A 22,363-nucleotide genomic window follows, 5' to 3' on the forward strand; every position below is an offset into this window, starting at 1 on the left:
GGTATCTTTAACCCTAGTGGATCTCTGTTAGGTATTAGAGACCATGTGCAAAACTGTCATCTATAGTCATTTGTCTGTCCTAGACAGATCGTTACAGATACAATCAACTTACAGGCCCTAGAGCAGTGATGGCGAACCTTTTAGAGACCGAGTGCCCAAACAACATCCAAAATTCACTTATTTACTGTGAAGTGCCAACATGGCATTTTAAGAAGTAACTCATTGTTACCTGTTCTTTTAATCTTTTCATTGGCCGCCCGGAGGCCACCAATACAGTTGAAAGAAGGAGGGCAAATTCAGACTATCGTTGTAGCTTCTCTCCAGGGTCTCCCTGTACAGGAAGAATGGTGGGTCCAACAGGATGACCTCCAAAGATCTTCTATCAAAACCTTTTAATTTTTCATGCAGTTCCAAACAGTCAATGAGGTGTCGCTTTAAAATAGCGCTGAGAGCAGTCGTTTGGGACTTCAGGAAGATTCTGTGGATTTGGTCCTGTTTGGTGAACTCTGTCCCGGGGCAATGGCATGAGTGCCCACAGAAAGTGCTGTGAGTGCCACCTCTGGCACCAGTGCCATAGGTTCGCCACCACTGCCCTAGAGGGTTGAAGAGACTCCAGGCAGTCATAGCAATGCATTGTCATTCCTGATGATGCCAAGGGAGAGAATTGCGACAATCCTTGCCAAGATGGCGGCATGCAGGTGTTAGCCTGTGAGCCTTCTCCACACTCCTCTTGCTTTCTGTAAACATACTACTACGTCTGTTTGTGGCAGAGGCGTGTGGGTGGATAACCAACAAAAATGTCAGCTTTTTTTTTTTTTTTTTTTGCACACCACATCTGCCCTCTGTAGGGTGTAGATGGGGTAACCTGCTGCCATTAGCAGTATAGTAGATACAGTAGTAACTACAGCCTGCTCCAGGGTATAGCACAATTCTACACCAGCCAGGACCTGGCATAGAATTAATCCAGAGGCGCTTTGTATATCCGGGATGACGGGCGCCGGCAGAGGGAACATCAATACGGGTGCATGATGCAATGTTGCATAATCTTGGGGCTAGAAGCCAAAGATTTCCCGGCAGAGGTCTTTTGTATTTCATGATCTGAGATGTAAGGATTTTGTCGCACAAGGGGAACCTGTTATATATTTGGGTTATACTAATCCACCATAACACATTAGGTATATAGAGTATTTGTGTGTATATTGGCCAAACATAAAACTTTAATCATCATAATCTTACATTTAAAATAAAACCATGCGTTATGTTATCTTGTAAGTCGATCCAGTATCATAAGGAAACGGCAGGGCACAGAATTGTATTGTTTATATTTAAAAACCATCAAAATGGAAACAAATTGCAAACATATAAAATGATAAACCAGAACATGCCATAAGCTCTAATTGACAAAACACCTTCTTAGCTACTTCTCAGAAGTGGGGCACCAGGAGCGCTGACGATATAGACGTAGGGGTGTTGTTTTTTTTAAACTCTTCTTTAAACAGGTTATATCCAGTAACATAAAAATTTGGTCATCCACTAAAATTAACAGTATGCTGCCCATTGCAAGTGTCACACAAAAAAGGGTAAAATAATGAGATAAAGCACCATCCACAGGTCTACACCATCCCTCAGATGAGAACCGCTAGTTTCAAGCTTCATAAATATAAACAGTCATTTACAAGGTGTGAACGGCGCATGGCAGATCTTCATGTTTCCAGAGTCTCTTCATTAGCCCCACAAGTGTCCACGACACAGATCAGACAGCTGGTCACGGGGAAGGCTCGCACTTTAGAATTGGCGATCCATTTATCCGTCTCAGTATTATATTCAAGAATATTTCCTAAGCGTCCCACTCCCTGAAATCCGGCCAGGACATATATAACTGAGCCCACAGCCGCACACTTCACAGTGACCCCTTTCCAAGGCATTGGAGACACCATCTTCCATTCATTCAGCTTGATATCATAGTATTCAACACTATCTAGGCCACCTAAAAAAAAAAAAACATTATTAGAAAACTCATCTAGGACTTTAGGACTTTATCATCTTGCTGTCAAATGTGGTTTACTGTCCTGGCCTCATGCATACCAAGGTTTTGGGATCTTAAGAGAAGGTTGTATTGCAGATAAAACCACTGGAAAATCTGCATGAAAACTGCTCCAGAAACACAACAAAGTACAGCTTCTCCAAATGCAGATTTTATGTGATTCTAAGAAACCCAACTGCAGCATCTGCATACACTCTTAGACCGCATTCACACGACTGTACAGGAACATATGTACGGCCGCACATATGTACCCCGTAGACCAGCAATGGCCGCACGGAGTACACATGCAGCCCATCTTTCCCTGTGTTACAGGCCGTGCATAATGCATTGCAATGGAGAGGGGAGGGGGTTACTCCTCTCCATCGCGGCTGGCATGTGCCCGCTGAGCTGTAACCTAGCGGGCATACGTCTGTGTGAATGCAGCCCTAGGGTTATGTGTGGCTTTGCCACACAACATTTGGTTGCAGACTAATACAGTAGCAGTGCAGTGTATGGGATTCATGATAATCCCATACAAACACTGCTTAAAAAAAATAATAAAAATATCCAAATTTACATGCTCGTCCTTTAATGTAGGAGATGACGTCATCAGGCATTGATGATTCATGCACGTTCCCCCCGCTCTGTACTTTGATCCCAATCGTGACCTTGCGCTGTCTGCAGGAGCAACAGGCAGGAACAGACAGCAAAGTACAGAGCAGGGGGGAGTACATAAATGGTGAATTAGGACTCACCGGTAATTCGGTTTCCATCTAGTCCTCCATGACGGCCCACTTGGAGAATGACCCTTGACCTCTGTAGGGACAGGAAGCAGAGAGGTTAAAAGCCTCCCCCCTCATCCTCCCGCCAGTGTCTACCAAATAACTACACCGGTGGAAGATACAACATAAATTTTATTCTGTATGTTTTGTAATCACATACAAAGAATAAAAAATTTTTGGGAGGGAAATATATATATAGGCCGTCATGGAGGACTAGATGGAAACCGAATTACCGGTGAGTCCTAATTCACCATTTCCATAACGTCCCCCATGACGGCCCACTTGGAGATGTACCAAATAAGTAGAATCAGGGCGGGACTACTGCCTGGAGCACCTTCCGACCGAAGGCGAGATCCTGCGAGTTAGGCAAGTCCAGCCGGTAGTGTTTAACGAAGGTGGATGAAGAAGACCACGTGGCAGCTTTGCAAATTTGCTCGAGTGAGGCACCCCTTCTTTCCGCCCAGGAGGCAGACATGGCTCTGGTAGAGTGGGCTTTCAGGTTAGATTGTGATCCTTGCGCCAGGACTCTGTGGCTTGTAAGTAAGCCAAAACCGAGCGTCTTACATCTAAGGAGTGCCACGCCATTTCCTTGCTTGAGGAAGGATTCCCGCAAAAGGATGGAAGGATTATTTCCTGATTTCTGTGAAAATCCGACACCACCTTGGGGACGAAACTCGGGTCTAGAGTCAGAACTATCCTGTTGGGAAGAATGTACATATAAGGCTCTCTAATGGAAATGGCTTGTAGTTCACCTAACCTCCTAGCTGAAGTTACGGCTATTAGGAGGGAGGTTTTTAGAGTTAAATCTTTTATATTAGAGTTCTCCAAGGGTTCAAAGGGAGGCCTGGAGAGAGCATCTAAAACCAGGGAGAGATCCCATGAAGGAACTCGCTTCAAAATCTGAGGCCTGATCCTTTTCGCGGCTGTAATAAATCTTTTGACCCACCTGTGATCTGCCAAAGGATGGTCGAAGAATGCGCTAAGGGCTGAGATCTGGACTTTCAAGGTGCTTGAGGAAAGACCAATCTCTAGGCCCCTTTGTAGGAAGTCTAGGACCTGCAAAATATTTGGGTTAGTTTGAACGGGGGGATTAGCCCCACAAAAGGTTACAAACTTTTTCCATATTTTATAGTATATGGCGAAGGTAACCTTCTTCCTACTTGCCTTCAATGTGGCTATCACAGCTCGGGAGAGGCCTTGGGATCTTAAGAACTCGGACTCAGGATCCAAGCCGCCAGTTGGAGACTTCCCGGATCTGGATGAAGTATCGGGCCTTGGTTCAGGAGGTCTTTCCGAACCGGAAGGATTAGAGGTTGTTGAATGCATAGAGATCTCAGCAACGGGTACCAGCTTCTTTTTGGCCAATTTTGGCAGATCAAGATCACCCTCGCCCCGTCGAGCAAGATCTTCCTCAGGACCTTTGCGATTAAGGGAATAGGGGGAAAGGCATACACTAGACTTCCGTTCCAGCGATGGCTGAACGCATCCATGTAATCCCTGGACTCGCTGGCCTCCAGAGAATAGAATTTCTGGCACTTTGTATTGACCCTTGTGGCGAACAAGTCGATTTGGGGGAATACCCCAGATGGTGGTTAGATGTTGAAAAACTTCCTGGTTGAGGCACCATTCGTTGGGTCGGATTTCCTTCCTGCTGAGATAATCCGCCTCTCTCTTTAGGGTCCCTTTCAGATGAGTGGTCGAGATGGAAAGGGTGTTTTCTTCCGCCCATAAGAAGATGGTGTGAGCCAGGCTTGATAGTACCGGGGATCTTGTACCCCCTTGTCTCCTTAGGTAGGATACTGTCGTGACGTTGTCCGAGAGTATGTGTATGTGATGATCTCTCAGGCAGGCTGTGTTTGACTTTAAAGCTTCCCACACTGCTCTTAGCTCCCTGTAGTTTGAGCTCTTTTTTGCCTGGGATGGGGTCCAAGACCCTTGCTCGAAGTGGGAAGGGAAGACTGCTCCCCAACCCGAGCTGCTTGCATCTGTTATAATAGTAATGTTTGGGAGGTGGTGCCAATGAACCCCTTTTTCCAGGTTTGTCGATTCCATCCACCACAGTAGGTCCCTCTTTACAAAAGATGGGATCCGGATCTTTTTATCCAGTCCTGAGGATTTCTTGTTCCAGCTGCTTAAGATCCAGTTCTGAAGGATCCGAATATGACTCTGACTCCATGCGACTGCAGGTAGACATGCTGTAAGGAGCCCCAGGGTCTTCATCGCCTGTCTGACCGATATAGAGTCCCTCCTTCTGAGAGAGTGAATTTGGTCTTTTATGTTGATCATCTTTTCCTGGGGAAGAAAAGACATCTGGTGAGTTGAATTTAATATAACCCCCAAAAAGGTCTTTTGAGTGGAAGGTGTTAAACTTTATTTTTTCAGATTGATTAACCATCCCAACTCTGATAAAATCTTTAGGGAAGACTCTCTTGCTGTTAACAGGCTTTGTCTGTCTTTCCCTATTATTAAAAAGTCGTCTAGGTAGGGTATGATAGATATGTTTTGTAGTCTTAAGAAGGCTACCACCTCCACCATAATCTTGGTGAAAACCCTCGGGGCAGATGAGATACCGAATGGAAGTGCACGGAATTGAAAATGTAAGACAGAACCCTCGGGAGAGAGGACCGAGAACCTGAGAAATTTTTGAGATGCAGGGTGAATGGTAGTATGGTAGTATGCATCTTGTAGGTCTAATGTGCACATGTGGGAGTCTACGTGAATACGCTGGGTAGCAGTTCTTACCGACTCCATGCGAAATCTTCTGTAAACAATGAAGCGGTTTAAATCCTTTAGATTGATGATCAGGCGGTTCGACCCGTTTGGCTTTTTTACTAGGAACAACGGGGAGTAGAAACCTCGTCTTTCTTGCTCCCGAGGAACTGGTACCACAACTCCTGTGTGGACGAGGTGAGATACTTCCTGCCAGATGAAGGAATGTGTAGAGAGAGAAACAGAGGGTAAAGGAGGGATAAATTTTGAGGAGGAGGGGGGGGGGGGGGGGTAACATAAACTCTATCCTGTAACCAGATTCCATAATGGTCAGCACCCAAGGATTCGTGGTGATTTTCTTCCATTGGGATAGGAACCCCAGAAGACGCCCCCCCACCTTGGCGTCATTGCTTCTTGTTTCCTGAGCCATCTGGGGGGTTGGAGAACAGGAAACCCCTTCCCCTTCCTCCTTTAGGGTAGCTCCATCGCCCCTGCTTACCTTTTCCACGGTAAGCCTCTCTGGTGTCTCTAAAAGGACGAAAAGGAGTCTTTCTGGGGATGGTTTTACTTTCCGGAAAACCCCTTTTTCTGTCCGACGCTTTCTCTAATATGGTGTCCAGTTCAGGCCCAAAGACAAAGGCGCCTGAAAAGGGGATATTGCACAACTTAGATTTTGAACGTATGTCTCCGCTCCATTGCTTTAGCCACAGGGCCCTTCTAGTGGCATTGGTCAGGGCTCCCTCTTTAGCAGCGAAGCGTATCGCTTCTGCTGATGCATCTGCCAGAAAGGCTGTAGCGGATCTCAATAATGGAATACTTTCTAGTAAGGCTTCTCTAGGAGTGCCCTCTTGGATATGGGATTCCAACTTTCCCAGCCAAAAAAAGAGTGTTCTCGCCACTGAGGTGGCTGCTAAATTCGACTTGAGACTTAACATAGAGGTTTCCCAAGCCTTCTTCAGTAGGGCCTCTGATTTTCTATCCATAGGGTCCCTGAGTTGTGCCGAATCTTCGAAGGGAAGATCCATTTTCTTTGAGACCTTGGATACTTGCACGTCCACTTTAGGAAATGAGTCCCAATCTTTTGACTCTTCTTGATCAAAGACTAAACGTTTTCTAAAATTCTTGGAAACTGCGATCTTTCTCTCAGGATCCTTCCATTCTTCACTGATTAATCCTCTCAGTGTGTCGTTAAGTGGGAAGACACAGTGTTTCTTAGCCTTAAGCCCACCAAACAGTTCATCCTCACGGGATAAGGGAGGTACTTCATCTTCAAGATTCAGTGCATCACGCATGGCTTTTAAGAGATCGTCCAGATCCTCGTTCTCAAATAAGTAACGGGAACCTGATGCCTGTTTGTGATCCTGGTGTTCCTGATCTTCAACCCTAGAGCAGGATGGAGAATCTGAGATACAACCCTCTTCTTCCTCGGATGAGGAGACGGATACGGGTCTTGCCCTTTTTTGCGGGGGGCCTCTCTGAGTGGCTGCCGCAACCGAGGAACCCACTTTCTCCTCTATAAAAGGTTTTTAATTCATCCATAAAGGACGTTTTTTCTTCCCGCATGAAGTCCTCGATGCAGGTTCTGCAAATAGGTTTTTTATATCCCTCAGACAGAGTGTGGAGGCACATATTACATTTTTTAACAGAGATTTTGCTTTTCTCAGGTTTTTCTCTACCAGGTCTCTCAGATTTGACCGATTTGTCTTCTTTGCCTTTCCCCTTAGACCCTTGCTCCTAGGGGATCAAGGCAAACACAAAATGACTTGGTGTATCTTATCAAACGTAAAGAGCGATATAATTTGCCGTACAGCACCACTCACGTGAACCGGGGGGTTGAGTAGGCCCAAGTCTGCCTCATCAGCCATTATATGTCTGGAACGGCTAACACCTCGAATCGATGTCATAGACCTCAGATCAACTGACTACCCGCTTTAGAGGATTTAAATACCTTTATGGGGAGCCCATCCCCCTTGCAGGTGGCCGGCTTCCTGATTCGCGCTGTCCAAGTGTACCCGGAGCTCCGCGCTGTGACTTCCGGTCGCGACCGGAAGTCGTCATCGGCCACGAGGGATTATGGGAAATGTAGTTCCTCGCGTCCGCGCGAGGGCCCCGACCTGCCAGGCCGCCGGAGAGGATGAAGACCGGACCAACGCTGAATCCAGGGAAGGCCCGCACCGCCGAGCCAACCGAGGACCGTCCGGAGGGGAACTTAGACCGAAGTCAGCGTAACCCCAGGTAAGACAAGTGTATATATATTTTTTTTTTTGGATAACGTCCCCCCCCCCCCCCCCCACTAGGAGGAGAGAGACCCTCTCTTGACCTGACCCCTGTAGGGACAGGAAGACACTGGCGGGAGGATGAGGGGGGGGGGGCCTTTTAACCTCTCTGCTTCCTGTCCCTACAGAGGTCAAGGGTCATCCTCCAAGTGGGCCGTCATGGGGGACGTTATGGAAATAATCATATGGCTGAGCCAAGAGGCGCTCCCTTGTCGTAGTACCTACTGGCTCATCTACATATTTTTATAAAGACGTTCTTTACTGCAATCCCAACATCCCCGAATCTATCAAAGAACTTGCCATCCCCTAGATTAAAGGACGAGCATGTAAGTTTGGACATCTTCCATCATTAAACCTGAAGGCAGATGTCCTTTAAATGACAATTCATAAAATTTCTTCAGAAATAGCTCCATCCACCACCCGATTACAGCTGGTTTCTATTACCTGCAGAATCATCTCAGGCTATGTGTCAAGGTATCCTTACAGTTTTATGTATGGGATCTGTTTTGTGCACCTGTGTCCATCACATGAGCAGGACATATAGTTCTAATGTATGAAAATCAAGCATACCCAAACCGTTCTGTCCACCGATTGCAAATATCTTGTCTTTCACAAATACCAGTCCATGGTTTTTACGTGCTTCAATCATTGGGCACAGTTCAGTCCACCTAAAGAAAACAAGATTAATATTATGGATGGAAACTAAATATTGACAGAATAAGCACTATTTTTGTCCATGTGCTATTCATTGATTCAATGGATAAAACATGGAAAGATTAAAAGTCATCTACCACCAGGATGAAGGATTGTAAACCAAGCACACCGAGTTCATTGGTGTGAGCGAATTTCACAAGGTCAGCAAACGGGGACTGCTCATCTGTTTGTTGCTCGTGATATACATGATCCTGGAGCACTGTATACAGCACCTTAAATGCACTTCCATAACATACGTACGTTTCTGTGGTTGGGTCATAGACCTCGCAGCAGTTCAGCACCCTCCCGGAGACGTTGTTCCCTAAGCTGCCTCCACAAACATAGATCAGTCCATTAGCCTCCACCATTCCATGGCTGCATCGCTGGGTAAGCATGCTGGGCTTTGTGTGCCAGCTTTCTGTCCTCGTGTCATAGCATTCAAACAAGTACAAGGCAGAGTTCCCTTTAAATAAAGCAGAGTTTAGGATAAGAATCATAAAATATGTATTACATTGCAGATGAAAAGATGATATTAAAAATGAATACTATGAAGTTTGGACAGTATACATGTACTTAACAAGTGGGTTGGAACTTATTCACAAAGTGTTATACATATATGACACATATGATTGCACCCGATCCTGGCTGTGACAGAGAGTCGATGTTCCTCTTTAGTAATAGCTCATATTGGGGAAAACTCAGATTCTGGAAGTTTAACCTCATGTCACAAGTGACGAGACCATCTAAGTCAGTGGTGGCGAACTACGGCACGGGTGCCAGAGGTGGCACTCGGAGCCCTTTCTGTGGGCACTCAGCACTGAATTTACCAGATAGGACTCTGGAAGGGCTTTCTCCTTTAGTCCAAGACAGTCCAGGATGCACCACCCTCAGCGTTATTTTAAATTGAGACCTACTTGGCTGCCAGGACTACAGGAGGAGCAAGAAGGTGTGGACAAAGATGGATTATCGTTGGTCCCCTGATTCTTCCTCTTCAGGGGACCCTGGAGGGAAGCTACAATCCAAATGTCTCCTGCTTTCTATTGTGTTGGTGTCCTCAGAATGCCAATACGATTGAAACATGTGATACAGCTGGGATCAATAGGTTACTGCTCAAATTGTCATGTTGGCACCTTGCGACATAAAAGTCGGTTTTGGTTGTACTCTGGGCATTCTGTATCTAAAAGGTTCCCCATCACTGATCTAAGTGAATTAAAGAGGGAAAGTCCAATACACTACCTTTCAGTGTTTTATACTAGTGATCAATGTAACAAAAGCTCAAGTCCTCTAGACCAAAAGGGGTATTCCCAATTCAGAAAATAAATGTTAATGTTTGTATTCCTCAGTTTTCTAGATCTCCGCTTGCTGTCATTCTGTAGAAAGCTTCATTGTTTATTTCTAGTGGACACAAATCTGTCCATGGTCACACAGGTGCACGACTCATTATAAACCACAGCTCTGATTACTCTCTATGATACTAACTAGTCCTGCACCTGTGTGACCATGGTCAGATTTCTGTCCACTGAAAGTAAACATAGAAGCTTCCTATAGAACAGTAATGGCAAACCTTTTAGACACCAAGTGCCCAAACTACAACCAAAACCCACATATTTTTCGCAAAGTGCTGATGCGACAATTTAAGCAGTAACTTATTACTCCCTGCTCTGTCACAGGTTTAAATTGTATAGGCACCTGAGGACACCAATACAGTAGAAATAAGGAGAAGAAGTTTGGATTATCATTGTAGCTTCCTTCTTGGGTCCTGGGCTTTCTGGGACTGCAAGAGACCTTGAGTCCTGTCTGGCAAACTCTGCGCTGGGGTGATGACGCAGGTGCCCGAGTGCCACCTCTGGCACCCGTGCCATAGGTTCGCCACCACTGCTATAGAAGGACAGCAAGCAGAGATCTAGAAAACTATGAGGAATTTATACAGAAAGTATATTGGCAAATTGCGTAACTTTCCATTATGCAAACATTAACATTTGTGTGCTGAAATTGGTATACCCCTTTAATGAAAAAGCCACATTTGGTATTGCTGCCTAATTTAGGCTATACTACCATTGTTTGTGTATCACATTTGGATAATAAGCATTTTAGTTACCATGAAATGCGCCAAAATATAACCCCCTTTAACTCCTTCCCGCCGCAGCCCTTTTTCGATTTTGCGTTTTCATTTTTCACTCCCCACATTCAAAAATCTGTAACTTTTTTATTTTTCCATGTACAGAGCTGTGTGGTGGCTTATTTTCTGCGTAACAAATTACACTTCAAAATGGTGGTATTTAATATTCCATACCGTGTACTGGAAAGCGGGAAAAAAATTCCAAATGCAGTGAAATTGGTAAAAAAACACATTTGTGTCGTATTCTTGCGGGCTTGGATTTTACGGATTTCACGGTGCGCCCCAAATGACAGGTCTACTTTATTCTTTGGGTCGGTACGATTATGGGGATACCAAATTTGTATATGTTTTATAATGTTTTCATACATTTAAAAAAATTAACCTCCTGTACAAAATTTTTGGGGGGAATTTTGCCATCTTCTGGCGCTAATAACTTTTTCATACTTTGGTGTATGGAGCTGTGGGTGGTGCCGTTTTTTGCGGATTTTGATGACGTTTACAAGGTTATCATTTTTAGCACTGTACTACCTTGTGATCACTTTTTATAGAATTTTTTAATTTTTTTTAAATGGCAAAAAAGTGCCATTTTCGACTTTGGGCGCGATTTTCCGTTACAGGGTTAAACGCAGTGAAAAAACGTTATCATATTTTGATAGATCGGGCATTTTCGGACGCGGCGAAACCTAATGTGTTTATGATTTTTACTGTTTATTTATATTTATATCAGTTTATATCACTTTTTTTTATTTTTACTATTTTTCAGACTCCCTAGGGTACTTTAACCCTAGAGTGTCTGTACGATCCTATCATATACTGCCATACTACAGTATGGCAGTATATGGGGATTTTACTACTCATACATTACAATGTGCTGACAGCACATTGTAATGAATGGGTTAACCTGAAGTAGCTTCGGGTCTTCGTGAGACCCGAAGCTACCGTGGCGACGGATCGCTGCTCCCCGATGACGTCACGGGGAGCGACGATCCGCGGAAAGCTGCCGTCTTTTTGAAGCCGCCGACACCTTTGCCGGCGGCGATCAGCGGTAAAACACCCGCGATCCGTGCCGGCACCGAACGCGGGTGTTACCGGTAAGCCTTTGCTGCAATATGCACGAGATCTTTGTAAATAAGTTTTGTTATAATCTCATCCACTTTGCTGCGGCTGTATGTGCTTCCAGGTAGAATTGAATCACATGAACAAGCCCTTAAACTGTGATCCTCACCCACTTCGGAGCCTCCCGATGTGTAGATCTTGCCTTCAGCAGCACATGCGGCCAGGCTATCTCTTGGAGTCGGAGGGCCCAGTTTAGAATACCATGAATCTTTCACCACATTGTAGCAGTCCATTCTTTTTATGGGAAACAGCTGAGAACCACCCAAAATATAGACAACGTTGTCCCAGAACACACATGCTGCATCTCTGCGTTTCTCAAAAGGACATCGGATATCAGACCAATTATAATCCTAATATAAAACAAAAGAAAAAAAAGTTAATATTATTTGTAATCTAACATTTTGTAACATCTAGTTGATAACAGACATTTTCATTTAGATGGAAAATATAATAAATCATCTTTATTTATATGGCACCATCCTATGCCATAGCACTTTACAAATCATAGGGGACATGTACAAATAAAATATGACAGAGAAACATAGTAATATGGAACAATAGGAGTGGAATGAGGGCCAAAGATCCATAAAGTCATTCTTTCCCACAATCAGCGGTCCATGAGATCAGTCCAGTGACACAGCTTTACTATATACAGGCAGTCCCTAGGTTACATACAAAGATAACTTTGTTCTTTATATGTATTTGTAGTCGGAACTGTATATTTTATATTTTTGCTCTAGACAAAGTATTTTTCGTTCATAATTGGATTTCCAATATTTTGTGCTTTAATTGGAACAAAGATTACAGCTGATCATTGCAGCCTGGGACTAAAGTAAAGCATCCAGAGAACTTCGCCAGAGGTCACAGCTGGCAGAGAGGTCCGCATGTAACTAGGGGTCATCTAAGTTTGGGGAAAGTGTTACAAGAAAACTGAGATCCAAGCAAAGTCAGTGATTTCAGTTTCAGATTTTGCTTTGAATGTGGAGCTATATACCCAGTAACAATTCTGCAGATCCCCCTGTTACTGGGAATCAGTTGTAGAACAGATCAATGCAATTTTTTTCACAAACTTTTATAAACAATATTTACAGCTTTTTAAAAACATTCAATAACACAGAACACATACTTTAGGATTAAAGTATCGACAGGACTGAGGCTGCGAGCCCCCAAATAATGCAATGCGATAATCATGCTTCTTTCTTCGAGGTCTTGTGCCTTCTGCGAGCTCTTCTCTGTCCTCTGGAGACAACAGGTGATAACGCATCCCACCTACAGACAACAAAACAAATTGGCACATGAAAAACTATATAGATCTAACCCATTTTAAAAAAGTCAAGGTTAGTCCTTTGCAACAACTTACCCTCCATGTCAATGGAGTGCAGTGATCACTATTAACCACTGAGGGATGACTTTGCACTACCTATGCCTGGCAGCACAACCCCTGCCAAATATACCAGGATGTCAGAGTCTCCTGATAGGAGGGCAGGGTTCAGATCATACGCTGGCGCACCATGCTCTATGCAAAGGGCCTACTTTACCATCATATATACCTGACACTGGGGCCGTGGCTTAACCCACACATTAGAGTCTCTGAATTTTCACTAGTCAACGGAAACTCTACTGGCTCTGTTATACAACTCAACTGTGTTACCAGACTGTCATACTTATGTGTGCATTATGTGTTTGTTAAGTTCACCTAGTAAATACAATATATAATGATGACATTATGATTTTGTGCAGAGATAAAGGCGTCACTCACTGATGACCATTTTAAGGCATTCTGGGTTGTCTTGTATGAGAGGTTCAGCTTGCACTGTTTTACTTAGAAAATTTTTCGAAATGAGAGGAAATCTGACTTTAGCAAGAATATCCACCATAAACGGCTGTCTGTTGGGTTCATCGTATTTCAACCATCTCACTGCCGCGTCATAAACCTGGAAGAAATAAACAAAAGCAAATCATTAGGGAGGAAGAAGAGGGAAATAAATTATCGGAGGAGCCATTAGGCTCATTTGCATAATTAATAAAGACATTTTTCTAGGGAATCAAGTCACTCTAAACATCCAGTGTTTATTTTCTGCAGTACTTGTTTTTATGCTGAGACCACAATTCCCATAAAGACCTGCACAACAGGAAGTGTATGGCAAGCTTCTTCCTTTCATCTATGAATTCTTGCAGTGCAACCCAGTCAAAAACAAAACACACTTTACAACCTACTCTGGGTCAGTTCCCACTAGCGAGATTGATAAGCCAAACTTGCTGCATGCACCGATAGGTATGAACTCACTTATCAAACTTGCTTGTGTGAAACTGTCCTCACCAGATCCTTCACCTGCTCTGAGCACAGTCCTGTATAGATCAAGCACTCACAGTTACTGCTAAAGACCATGTAAGCTGCTAGTTCCACCTCTCTGCATATTGATGAGAAAAGCCTTGGAAGCTAACTAGGCCCCATACCTGGTCTTCAGCTCGAACAGTCAATGTATCCTGGTTTAGAAGATGAGTAACGCGTTTCACATCCAACTGTAAAAATTCATCTGTTTTGTAGACTTCAGTGAAATGTTGGTGAATAAAATCGTCTGCAGTGGCTTTCAGCTCGGGACAATCAAGACATTCAGCGAGGACACTTATACCTAATACAAAAGCCGATGAGTTTATTTCAATTTACAAAAAGTATTAAATTTGACAAAAACACATAATTAGTAAAACAACTGTATGGCCTAATGTACATTAGGTACATTTTTTGTGGATTCAGATGCAGGTAAGCCAATACAGATTGCAGACAGACCTTCTTTAAAGGGAACCTGTCACCTCATTTTCACTAGACAGGTTGCAAAAGCCTATTACAGCTGCATTGCACATATGTCTTTCTGCTTTTTATAAGCATTTGCATTACAATATAATTGTGTCTTATAACTTACCTTGCACCCTGAATTCCTCTGTGTAGTTCCAGGGGTTGGGCTGTGGTTTGGATGCATTTAAAAAAACAAGTGACTTGTCTGTGCTGCAGACTCCTCTGCTCTTAGACCACACCTTGGTGCTCCTGTACAGCTCCTCCCACTGATGTCAGCTCACCAGTCTGTGACCTCTGTAAAGGAGCAGGAGGGTGGAGCAGTACAGTAGCACAAAGGTGGGGGATGAGAGCTGATGAGTCTGCAGCACAGACAAGTCACATGGTTTTTTGAAATGCAGTCAAGCCAAAGCCAGAAGGTTCTGTCAGGGAGCAAGGTAAATTATACATACAATTATACTGTAATGCAAATGCTTATAAAAAGCAGAAAGGCATATGTGCAATGCAGCTGTAATGGGCTTCTGTAAACTGTCTTAAGGGAAAAATGAGGTCCCTGGCGACCGGTTCCCTTTAACAACACTAAACTAGAGAGTGCCAAGGAGAGATTTAAGTTTTTTATTTTTAATCATCATAAAAAAATTTTTTAAAAACATATGTAGGACCTACATAGTGGAAAAAAACAAAACACAACTACCTACGTGAATGGAATGGATGTTAATTACAGGGTTAATGCCAAACACTTGGCAAAAAGTAACTAGTACAAATAAAAAGAACAATGGCTTGGAGTGAAGATCTAACAAAAGCTCATAAATCCAAACCCACACCCAGATAGTAAACTTTTGGGCTGGGTTCTCAGGGTTATTGCTTCTTACCAAATGAATAGATCTTATTCATGGGATCAAACAATAGATTCTCAAGTTAATTACACTGGATGTTATTCTAACCTGTGGTAATATACTCAGATACACAAGTTAACTCCTGATGTAATGTAGAATCTGAAAATAAACCACACAAGCAGGACATAGGATCCCAATGTGTCAGTTCAGCTAAAATGGAAATGATCTTTCTGTGAGCATCCACAAGCTGAAAAACACTTTTTTGACTTTCTTTTACTGCAGCCCTATAAATGTATTTTAAAAAGGAGAGTACAACAGGCCTGCTCTTCTGACATTGAGTAAATGCCAAAAAATTTTGCAATAGCAGGAAACACACTTGTCTGGCTGACAGCTATTCCTCCCAACATCCACACACACTCGGACTGGCTGAGAGTGAAGGTTTACTTAATAAGGAGAGGGGAGTTAGTTGTTGCCAGACACCTCTGCTAGCAATATCTTGCCCCTACAAATCAAAAGCATCTAGCAGGTTAAAATCCAATGACAGGTGAGTAATCTCCAAATTTTATTTACTGGAAAAACCCTTTGGGCCCCATATGTTAGTTTTGACCTTAAGGTTTTTAGAACTTGACAATAAAAGATAAAGCTGGTAAACCTTACATTTTTTTTTACTTTCTGTCAATGTAGCCGTTTTTTGAAGCATCAGGACATTATGCATATTCACATTTAATCAACTCTTTCTGGAAAGAACAAAAAAATGCCCCCTTATAGGACTAGGCTATGACATTGTGTGATCCCTCATAGAAGAGAATGCAAAGTTAATATATTGCAATGCGTCCTGGCTGGAGCGGGCAATGTAGGAAATCCAGGAACCATTATCATGCCCCAAGGAGCTATGATAACACAAACTCCAAAGTTCAGGGGTCAACAGCTGAAAACAACCCCTTTTATGCTGCATTTGGCCTTGGCATCCCAGGGGGAGAAACATCTGCAATGACAGTTCTGTCTCTGATATCACTACAGTACTGCCGGGAACTAGAAAGCTTACACTGAGTGGTTGCAGAACACTTCAGACCACGTTGATGCATATAAGGCTGCATTCAGACGAATGTATGGGGGGGCCCCATGTACGGCCACACACCACAAGTAGAGATGTGACATGTCCTATGACGTGTGCATGGCCCGCATGCCGTGCATTTCTATGGAGAGGGAAGGAGGGTACCCCTCCTCCTCTCTATAGTGCCGGCAGAGGTCGCGATAACGCCTCTACACGCTTCATAGACGCGTTTAGAGGCTGATTTACTCCCCCCCCCCCAAAAAAAAAAAAAAACACAAAGCGTATTAATACGCTTGGTGATTTTCCTATGAGCTGCCGCTTCCAAGCGGTGACGGCGCCGGCTGCAGGATCGCAGCGCTGAGTGGCTGGAGGTAGGACAGGGAGGGACTTCCTGCTCACCGTCCGAGCCTCTCCCGCGTGGCGCCGAGAGATAGGTGAGGAGATGGAGGAGCCGAGCGAGGGGTGGGGGCGGAGCCTAGCGAGGGGAGGGGCCGAACGAGGGGTGGGCCGGGGCTGTGCTCCTGATCTGTGTGCGATCGTGCACACAGCCAGAAACAGGATCGTGCTGTCTATGTGACAGCCCTATCGTGTACTGTGACCGGGGGCAGATTATTATCAGTCTCCTGTCACAGCAGCCCCTGTATACAGTGAAAGGCTGCAGGGAAGGTGCTGTATGCATCCTCTCTGCATGTCTCTGTATACAGATCACTGATGACAGTGATCCAATGGGCTGTTACCTGTAGATCACTGTTATCTGTGATCTATATAAAAGAAAAGCAGGGAACACATATATTATGTGTTCCTCCCTAAATGTGCCCCTGTAAGAAAAAAAAAAAAAAGTTCCCAAACCTCAGCAAATTAATTAAATAATATTAATTAAATAGTCCACTCTGTAGACAGTAAGGCCATCTATTGGGGACATATGTACAGCCGAAAGCTTGCGGTTGTACATGCGTCCCCCACATGGTTATGTGCATGTGGCCTAAGGCTGGTGCCACACGTAGCGCTTTGTCTGCGCTTGCAAATGCAGACAAAGCGCAAAATACCGGCGGCTTGTTCCCGATCGCAGACGTTTCCATAGAAACGCTGATGTGATCGGGCCAAGGCACGCCCCGGTGGGCGCGACTTTGTCTGCGTTTGCAAGCGCAGACAAAGCGCTACGTGTGGCACCAGCCTAAGGGTGAGGTTATTACATACGTTTTCAAAGGCATCACAACAGCTGAGACGAGATTTACCTAATTACATTGCTGTCAACATTTTGTTTACAAAACGCATGCAATAAAATTGTATTGATGCATGTGTTTTGTTAACACAATGTTGACAGCAATGTAATTGCTATTTGATGGTGCGTTCACACGATGCGTTGCGTTTTTTGACTAGTTTTTCAACCTTGATCACATGTTGATGTAACATTCTGTTTCCATTGCATTTGCTAAAACGCAATGTTACTTAAACATGTGAAGCCTTTGGACGCGTCAAAAATGCATAAAAAAGGCGTGAATGCACCCCAAAGGGGTTTTCCCAAGAATTCAAATTAGACCCTATCCCGTGGATAGGGCCAAACTTGAATTTGTGGGAAAACCCTTTTAAGCACAGAAAACAGGAGCTGTAACTTTTTCCTTGTATTAATAGACGTCTTATAACACACACACACACATACATACATACGTATACGCTAGGAGTTATACATTTATTAGTGAAAATTTCGTAGTCCTCCTGGGTTAAAAATACTCCTCAAAAATTATGAGAGGAGTATTATTACCCTTCTGGAAAAATGTTAGTGCGACCTCTGAGTGCCGGACATATACGTTCATCTAAATGCAGCCTCTCACAACAAATTAAGTGCTTCGAGTAATTTTACCGCTTAGAAAAACATTAATTCTGTACACTGTCCCACACTTACCCAGGCAGTTAGAAGCATCCACTTGTTCCTTTAAGAAATCCACACACATCCTTTTAACTGGCTCAATCTGATATTGATTCGCAGCATCTAATAAAGACTGGACATTGTTGCTGTTTACAGAAATTCTAGGAAGAACACAACATGTAAGATGAAAAGGAAGGAATAAAGAGAATTCATGGATACAATATATAATAGAGTATAACCTTGAACTCCGTTCTATCGTAACACAATGAGTCCACATAGTATGTATTAGGAGCCTCAAACAGAGCTGAAAACAGAATGTATCCACTCAATAGTCCCTCAATGTGCTGATAAGAGGTATAAAACTTATCTAATATACCAGATCCATGCCTACAAGTTTCCCTTCTGCTAGGTTTCCGTAATTTACAACATATACCGCATTATTTTTATATTGTACAGCAGCCCTCATTAATTTCACCATTAAAAATAACAATTTAGCAACGGACACGCTCACAGTGGTGTGACCTGGAGCTAATAATGTTAATTACATAATAAAAAACACATACAAAGAGCAAAATCTTGGCCAATACCTGGCGGTGTAGGCAAACTCCACGAGCTGCTCTATGATGTCGGGCTCGGCATCCTTCAGCTCTACCTCAAAGGACTTGGATTCTATCATGTTGGCTAATAAAGGAGAAGAAGATGTAAATGTAGTACAATACATTCATGGCGGAGATTAGGAGAAACAATAGTACATGGTGAAGCCTTTCTTCCTGCAGCTGCTATCGTACTATACAACCCCAGATGGTGTCTTTTCCCAGGCTTCTCAGAGCAGGGCATGTGTATTATAGAACCGGGGAAGACACCACGGCCGATTTACAGATTTTCCTGAAGAACAGTCAAGTAATGGAGAAAACTTACTGGTAAACATCAGGTTAAAGAAATGACTTGCAGCTGCCAAAACTACGCGGTGCGCTGGAATCTTCCGATCTTGCACCATAAGGACAACATCGCACAAGGTTTTCTGGAAGACAAGTACGAAGAAGAATAATAGGTCAAAAATTATAAAGACCCGAATGGAGGAGATTTATAATAACACACACAATGAAGGATTCACCAAATATTGATTACCATAGGACAAGCCATAGGGTGCAACACTTGGTACTCCCATTGGTTAAGGGATTCCATCTGCCAAAATGACCACAGAGCTGGAAGAAGTGTTCCGTTCCCCGAAACTACTACTGAATGAAGCAAACTGACCTGTATGTTGGTCCAAACCTAACGACTGCACACCTTGGACCCAGGACTGAAGTCTTTGTATTGTACAGAAATATGACGCAAGGACTCCCTATTCGTAGCAACAGCCAGCAGACAGGGAGTCCTTGCATCATTGTTCTGTATAATACAAGGACTTCCGCCCTGTGAAATGTGGGCAGTCGGACCTATGTACGGGCCTGTATCTACGGGCTGCACACATTCCTGTACAGCCGGACTTACTTGGTTGTGAGAATCCTGTCAGCAGATTTGCTTCCTCATATTTGCTGATCACACTCTCCTCCTTTCCTTTTTAACTCTAGACTTTTATTCTCATCCTCTCCAACTTTTACCTCAAGTTCGAAATCTTTAACTTATCGCTCCAAAAAAAACCCCCTGTTTTCTCACTACTTTTCCCATTGGCCAGTTTTTCTGTAGGGGAGGAGTAACGAACATGACCTAACAAGATTAGCAGCACTCTATAAGTAAGGTTGGCTGTGCTGTGCTCCAATACAACCCAAGAAACAATACGCAGAGAGGTACAAAAATCAACAAAGAGGTATAAACAGTAATGGAAGCCAGGACACCATTACATGTTTCCATGCACTAGATCCAAAGCTAGCTGTCAGATGGCCGCAAATGCAGCTAATTTACGTGCCCCCACCACAAAAGGTTGAGGAGCAGGTCCTTTTCCTGCACATCTTTTAGCCCCAAGCAGTCATTTCCTACAGACATCAGGGTGAGCACACAACAATGTCAGACCGGCTGTGAAACAGCAGAAAGACCCCACCCAGAGCACAGCAACAGCTGCAAACCTGTATTAAAAACTAACTTTTCACTGTCCTACTTCTACTTATTACTAACAATAAAAGGTATGGTTACACAGATCTCAAGGGCCAATACCAAGAGTTGTCTGCAGTTTATTATGGTCAAAACTGATCACAAATTCCCTTTAAAGGGAACCTGTCATCAGGGAGCTCATTTTTACTAAAGACATGTTGCAGAATCCATTACAGCTGCATTGCCTAGATATCTTTCTGCCTTTTCTGAGCATTTGCGCTAAAATATAATTGTGTGTTTTAACTTAACTGGCGTCTGAACAGAATCCTGTTCTGAGTCTCAGGGGTTGAGCTTTGGATTAGATGCACTTAAAAGAAAAAAAAAAAAAAAAAAAAGAATGTGACTTGTCTGTGCTGCTCACTCCTTACCTCCGTCACTGACATCAGTGGGGGAGGGAGGAGCTGTACAGGAACACAAAGGTGGGGCCAGACTGCTGAAGAGTTTGCAGCACAGACAAGACACATGTTTTTTTCCCAAATGCATCAAAACGAAAGCCCAACCCCTGGTACTCAGAACATGATTCTGTCAGGATGCAAGGTAAGTTAAAACACACATTTATATTGTAATGCTAATGGTTAGAGAAAGCAGAAAGAAATATTTGCACTGCAGCTGTAATGGGCTTCTGCAACCTGTCTTTAGTGAAAATGAGGTCCCTGGTGACAGGTTCCCTTTAAGGGCTTATTGTAGCTCTGCACTTACCATACGTGTGGATCCCAGAGAGACCTGCATGGTCACAGGAAATGCAGTGTAATGGGGGGTACATTTCTTTATGTTAGGGGTCCCCCTCACATAAATTTACTTCTCTGGTAAACACCTTTAAAGGGAATCTACCATCTGGAAACAACTTTCTGGAGTAGTTCCCAATGCAGGTTCCCCCTTCCTGCAGCAGCTGCTTCCAGGTTTTTTTTTTTTTTTACCTAATTCTGGGATGAAGCTGCTGCAAAATAGAAACTTTAATAATATATTATGTTAATTAATTTCAGAGGCTATTTTTAGACTCGCCTGGTCCCTGGTTTTTTATTTTGTTTTTATGCAGGTAATTAGGGAAAAGGGGAAAGCAGCTGCAGGAATGGGGAATCTGCATCTACCTCACATCCTAGTTTCTCCATGGTCCATTTCCTTTAAGCCTGTGTGTAATCCAGATGTCTCTCATCTCTCCAGACTCCCCAAAGTTTACTCAGTGGTAGGAGTCACCAGTGGAGGAGGACTGCGGCATGTGACAGGAGGCTGGTAGTCGTAGTCGGGCTCTGGTGCTTCTGATATAACACTACTGCCCGGGCACCTCTTACCTGTTTGCGCATGATATTCATCACTCCCATAAAACTCGCCAGCAGTTTGGCTTCTTCCCGGGCCGCAAATTTCTTCTCGGTTTTCTTCTTGTTGGGGTTTTTCTCTGCGCCCTGCGCAGCCATACTTGTCCGGTGCCCCCCGCCCGCTCCCTGCCCCTCCAGGTGCCCGCTTACCAGCACACAACCCGGGCGGCTACAAGCGGCCTGTATACAGGAGGCAGCGGCAGTGTACACAGGCCCGGAGGACGCGATGCTATTGGCTGCCGAGGACGAGGCCCGGACTCACAACAACACAAGATCACAGCGGCTGCACGTCACTACGGCGCCGCCTCCTCTTGCGTGACGTCACATGTACGGCCCCGCCTCCTCCCGGGCTCTCCGGAGACATAGGCGGGTGATACCTGGAGGTTCAGAGATTGTATCCGGTCTCATTCTGGAGGATTTCCCATGATAAATGAAGAAAAGATGCGCATTATACAAGGAGATCAGACCTTATAGTGATAGATGCATTTTTGGCAAATAACCTTTTAAGAACACCACTTTTTGTAGATATATTCTTCATTCATCTAAGGCCGCGGTCACACGATCCGCTAGGCGTCCGTTCAAAACGCGACGCTAGCGCACAGGGGGCGGTCCTCGGCCCGAACGCACATGCGTTAACAGGGAAACGCATGCGATCGGCTTATCAATCGCATGCGTTTCCCTGTTAACGCATGT

The 22,363-nt window shown here is 44.0% G+C and overlaps 2 protein-coding genes across 4 annotated transcripts; both read right to left on the bottom strand.

Moving 5' to 3' along the window:
• Positions 1 to 1,305: 1,305 nt before the first annotated feature.
• On the bottom strand, positions 1,306 to 21,981 carry KLHL7 (kelch like family member 7). Of its 2 annotated transcripts, none has more exons than XM_072153785.1 (11): positions 21,647 to 21,981; positions 19,185 to 19,287; positions 18,854 to 18,947; positions 18,303 to 18,427; positions 14,176 to 14,351; positions 13,478 to 13,652; positions 12,845 to 12,987; positions 11,828 to 12,068; positions 8,745 to 8,946; positions 8,361 to 8,458; positions 1,306 to 1,987 (listed from the first exon to the last, which is right to left on the bottom strand). In XM_072153785.1, the coding sequence occupies exons 1-11, from the start codon at positions 21,767 to 21,769 to the stop codon at positions 1,704 to 1,706; spliced, it is 1,764 nt and encodes a 587-aa protein (XP_072009886.1). In that variant the 5' UTR covers positions 21,770 to 21,981; the 3' UTR covers positions 1,306 to 1,703. The 2 variants fall into 2 exon arrangements, with proteins under 2 accessions (XP_072009886.1, XP_072009887.1); XM_072153786.1 differs by having other exon boundaries at positions 21,821 to 21,979.
• Positions 2,830 to 5,677, bottom strand: LOC140133515 (uncharacterized). Of its 2 annotated transcripts, none has more exons than XM_072153784.1 (2): positions 3,752 to 5,115; positions 2,830 to 3,502 (listed from the first exon to the last, which is right to left on the bottom strand). In XM_072153784.1, the coding sequence occupies exons 1-2, from the start codon at positions 5,113 to 5,115 to the stop codon at positions 3,301 to 3,303; spliced, it is 1,566 nt and encodes a 521-aa protein (XP_072009885.1). In that variant the 3' UTR covers positions 2,830 to 3,300. The 2 variants fall into 2 exon arrangements, with proteins under 2 accessions (XP_072009885.1, XP_072009884.1); XM_072153783.1 differs by adding an exon at positions 5,548 to 5,677 and having other exon boundaries at positions 2,832 to 5,097.
• Positions 21,982 to 22,363: the final 382 nt, after the last annotated feature.

The sequence above is a fragment of the Engystomops pustulosus genome, chromosome 5, assembly GCF_040894005.1.
Source record: "Engystomops pustulosus chromosome 5, aEngPut4.maternal, whole genome shotgun sequence".
Lineage (NCBI taxonomy): Eukaryota > Metazoa > Chordata > Amphibia > Anura > Leptodactylidae > Engystomops > Engystomops pustulosus.

Coding starts and splice junctions, on each gene's coding strand:
- KLHL7 (XM_072153785.1), bottom strand. CDS start 21,769: ATGGCTGCGCAGGGCGCAGAGAAAAACCCCAACAAGAAGAAAACCGAG. Junction 19,288..21,646: donor TGAATATCATGCGCAAACAG/GTAAGAGGTGCC, acceptor CTTGTCTTCCAG/AAAACCTTGTGCGATGTTGT. Junction 14,352..18,302: donor GGATGCTTCTAACTGCCTGG/GTAAGTGTGGGA, acceptor CTTTTGTATTAG/GTATAAGTGTCCTCGCTGAA.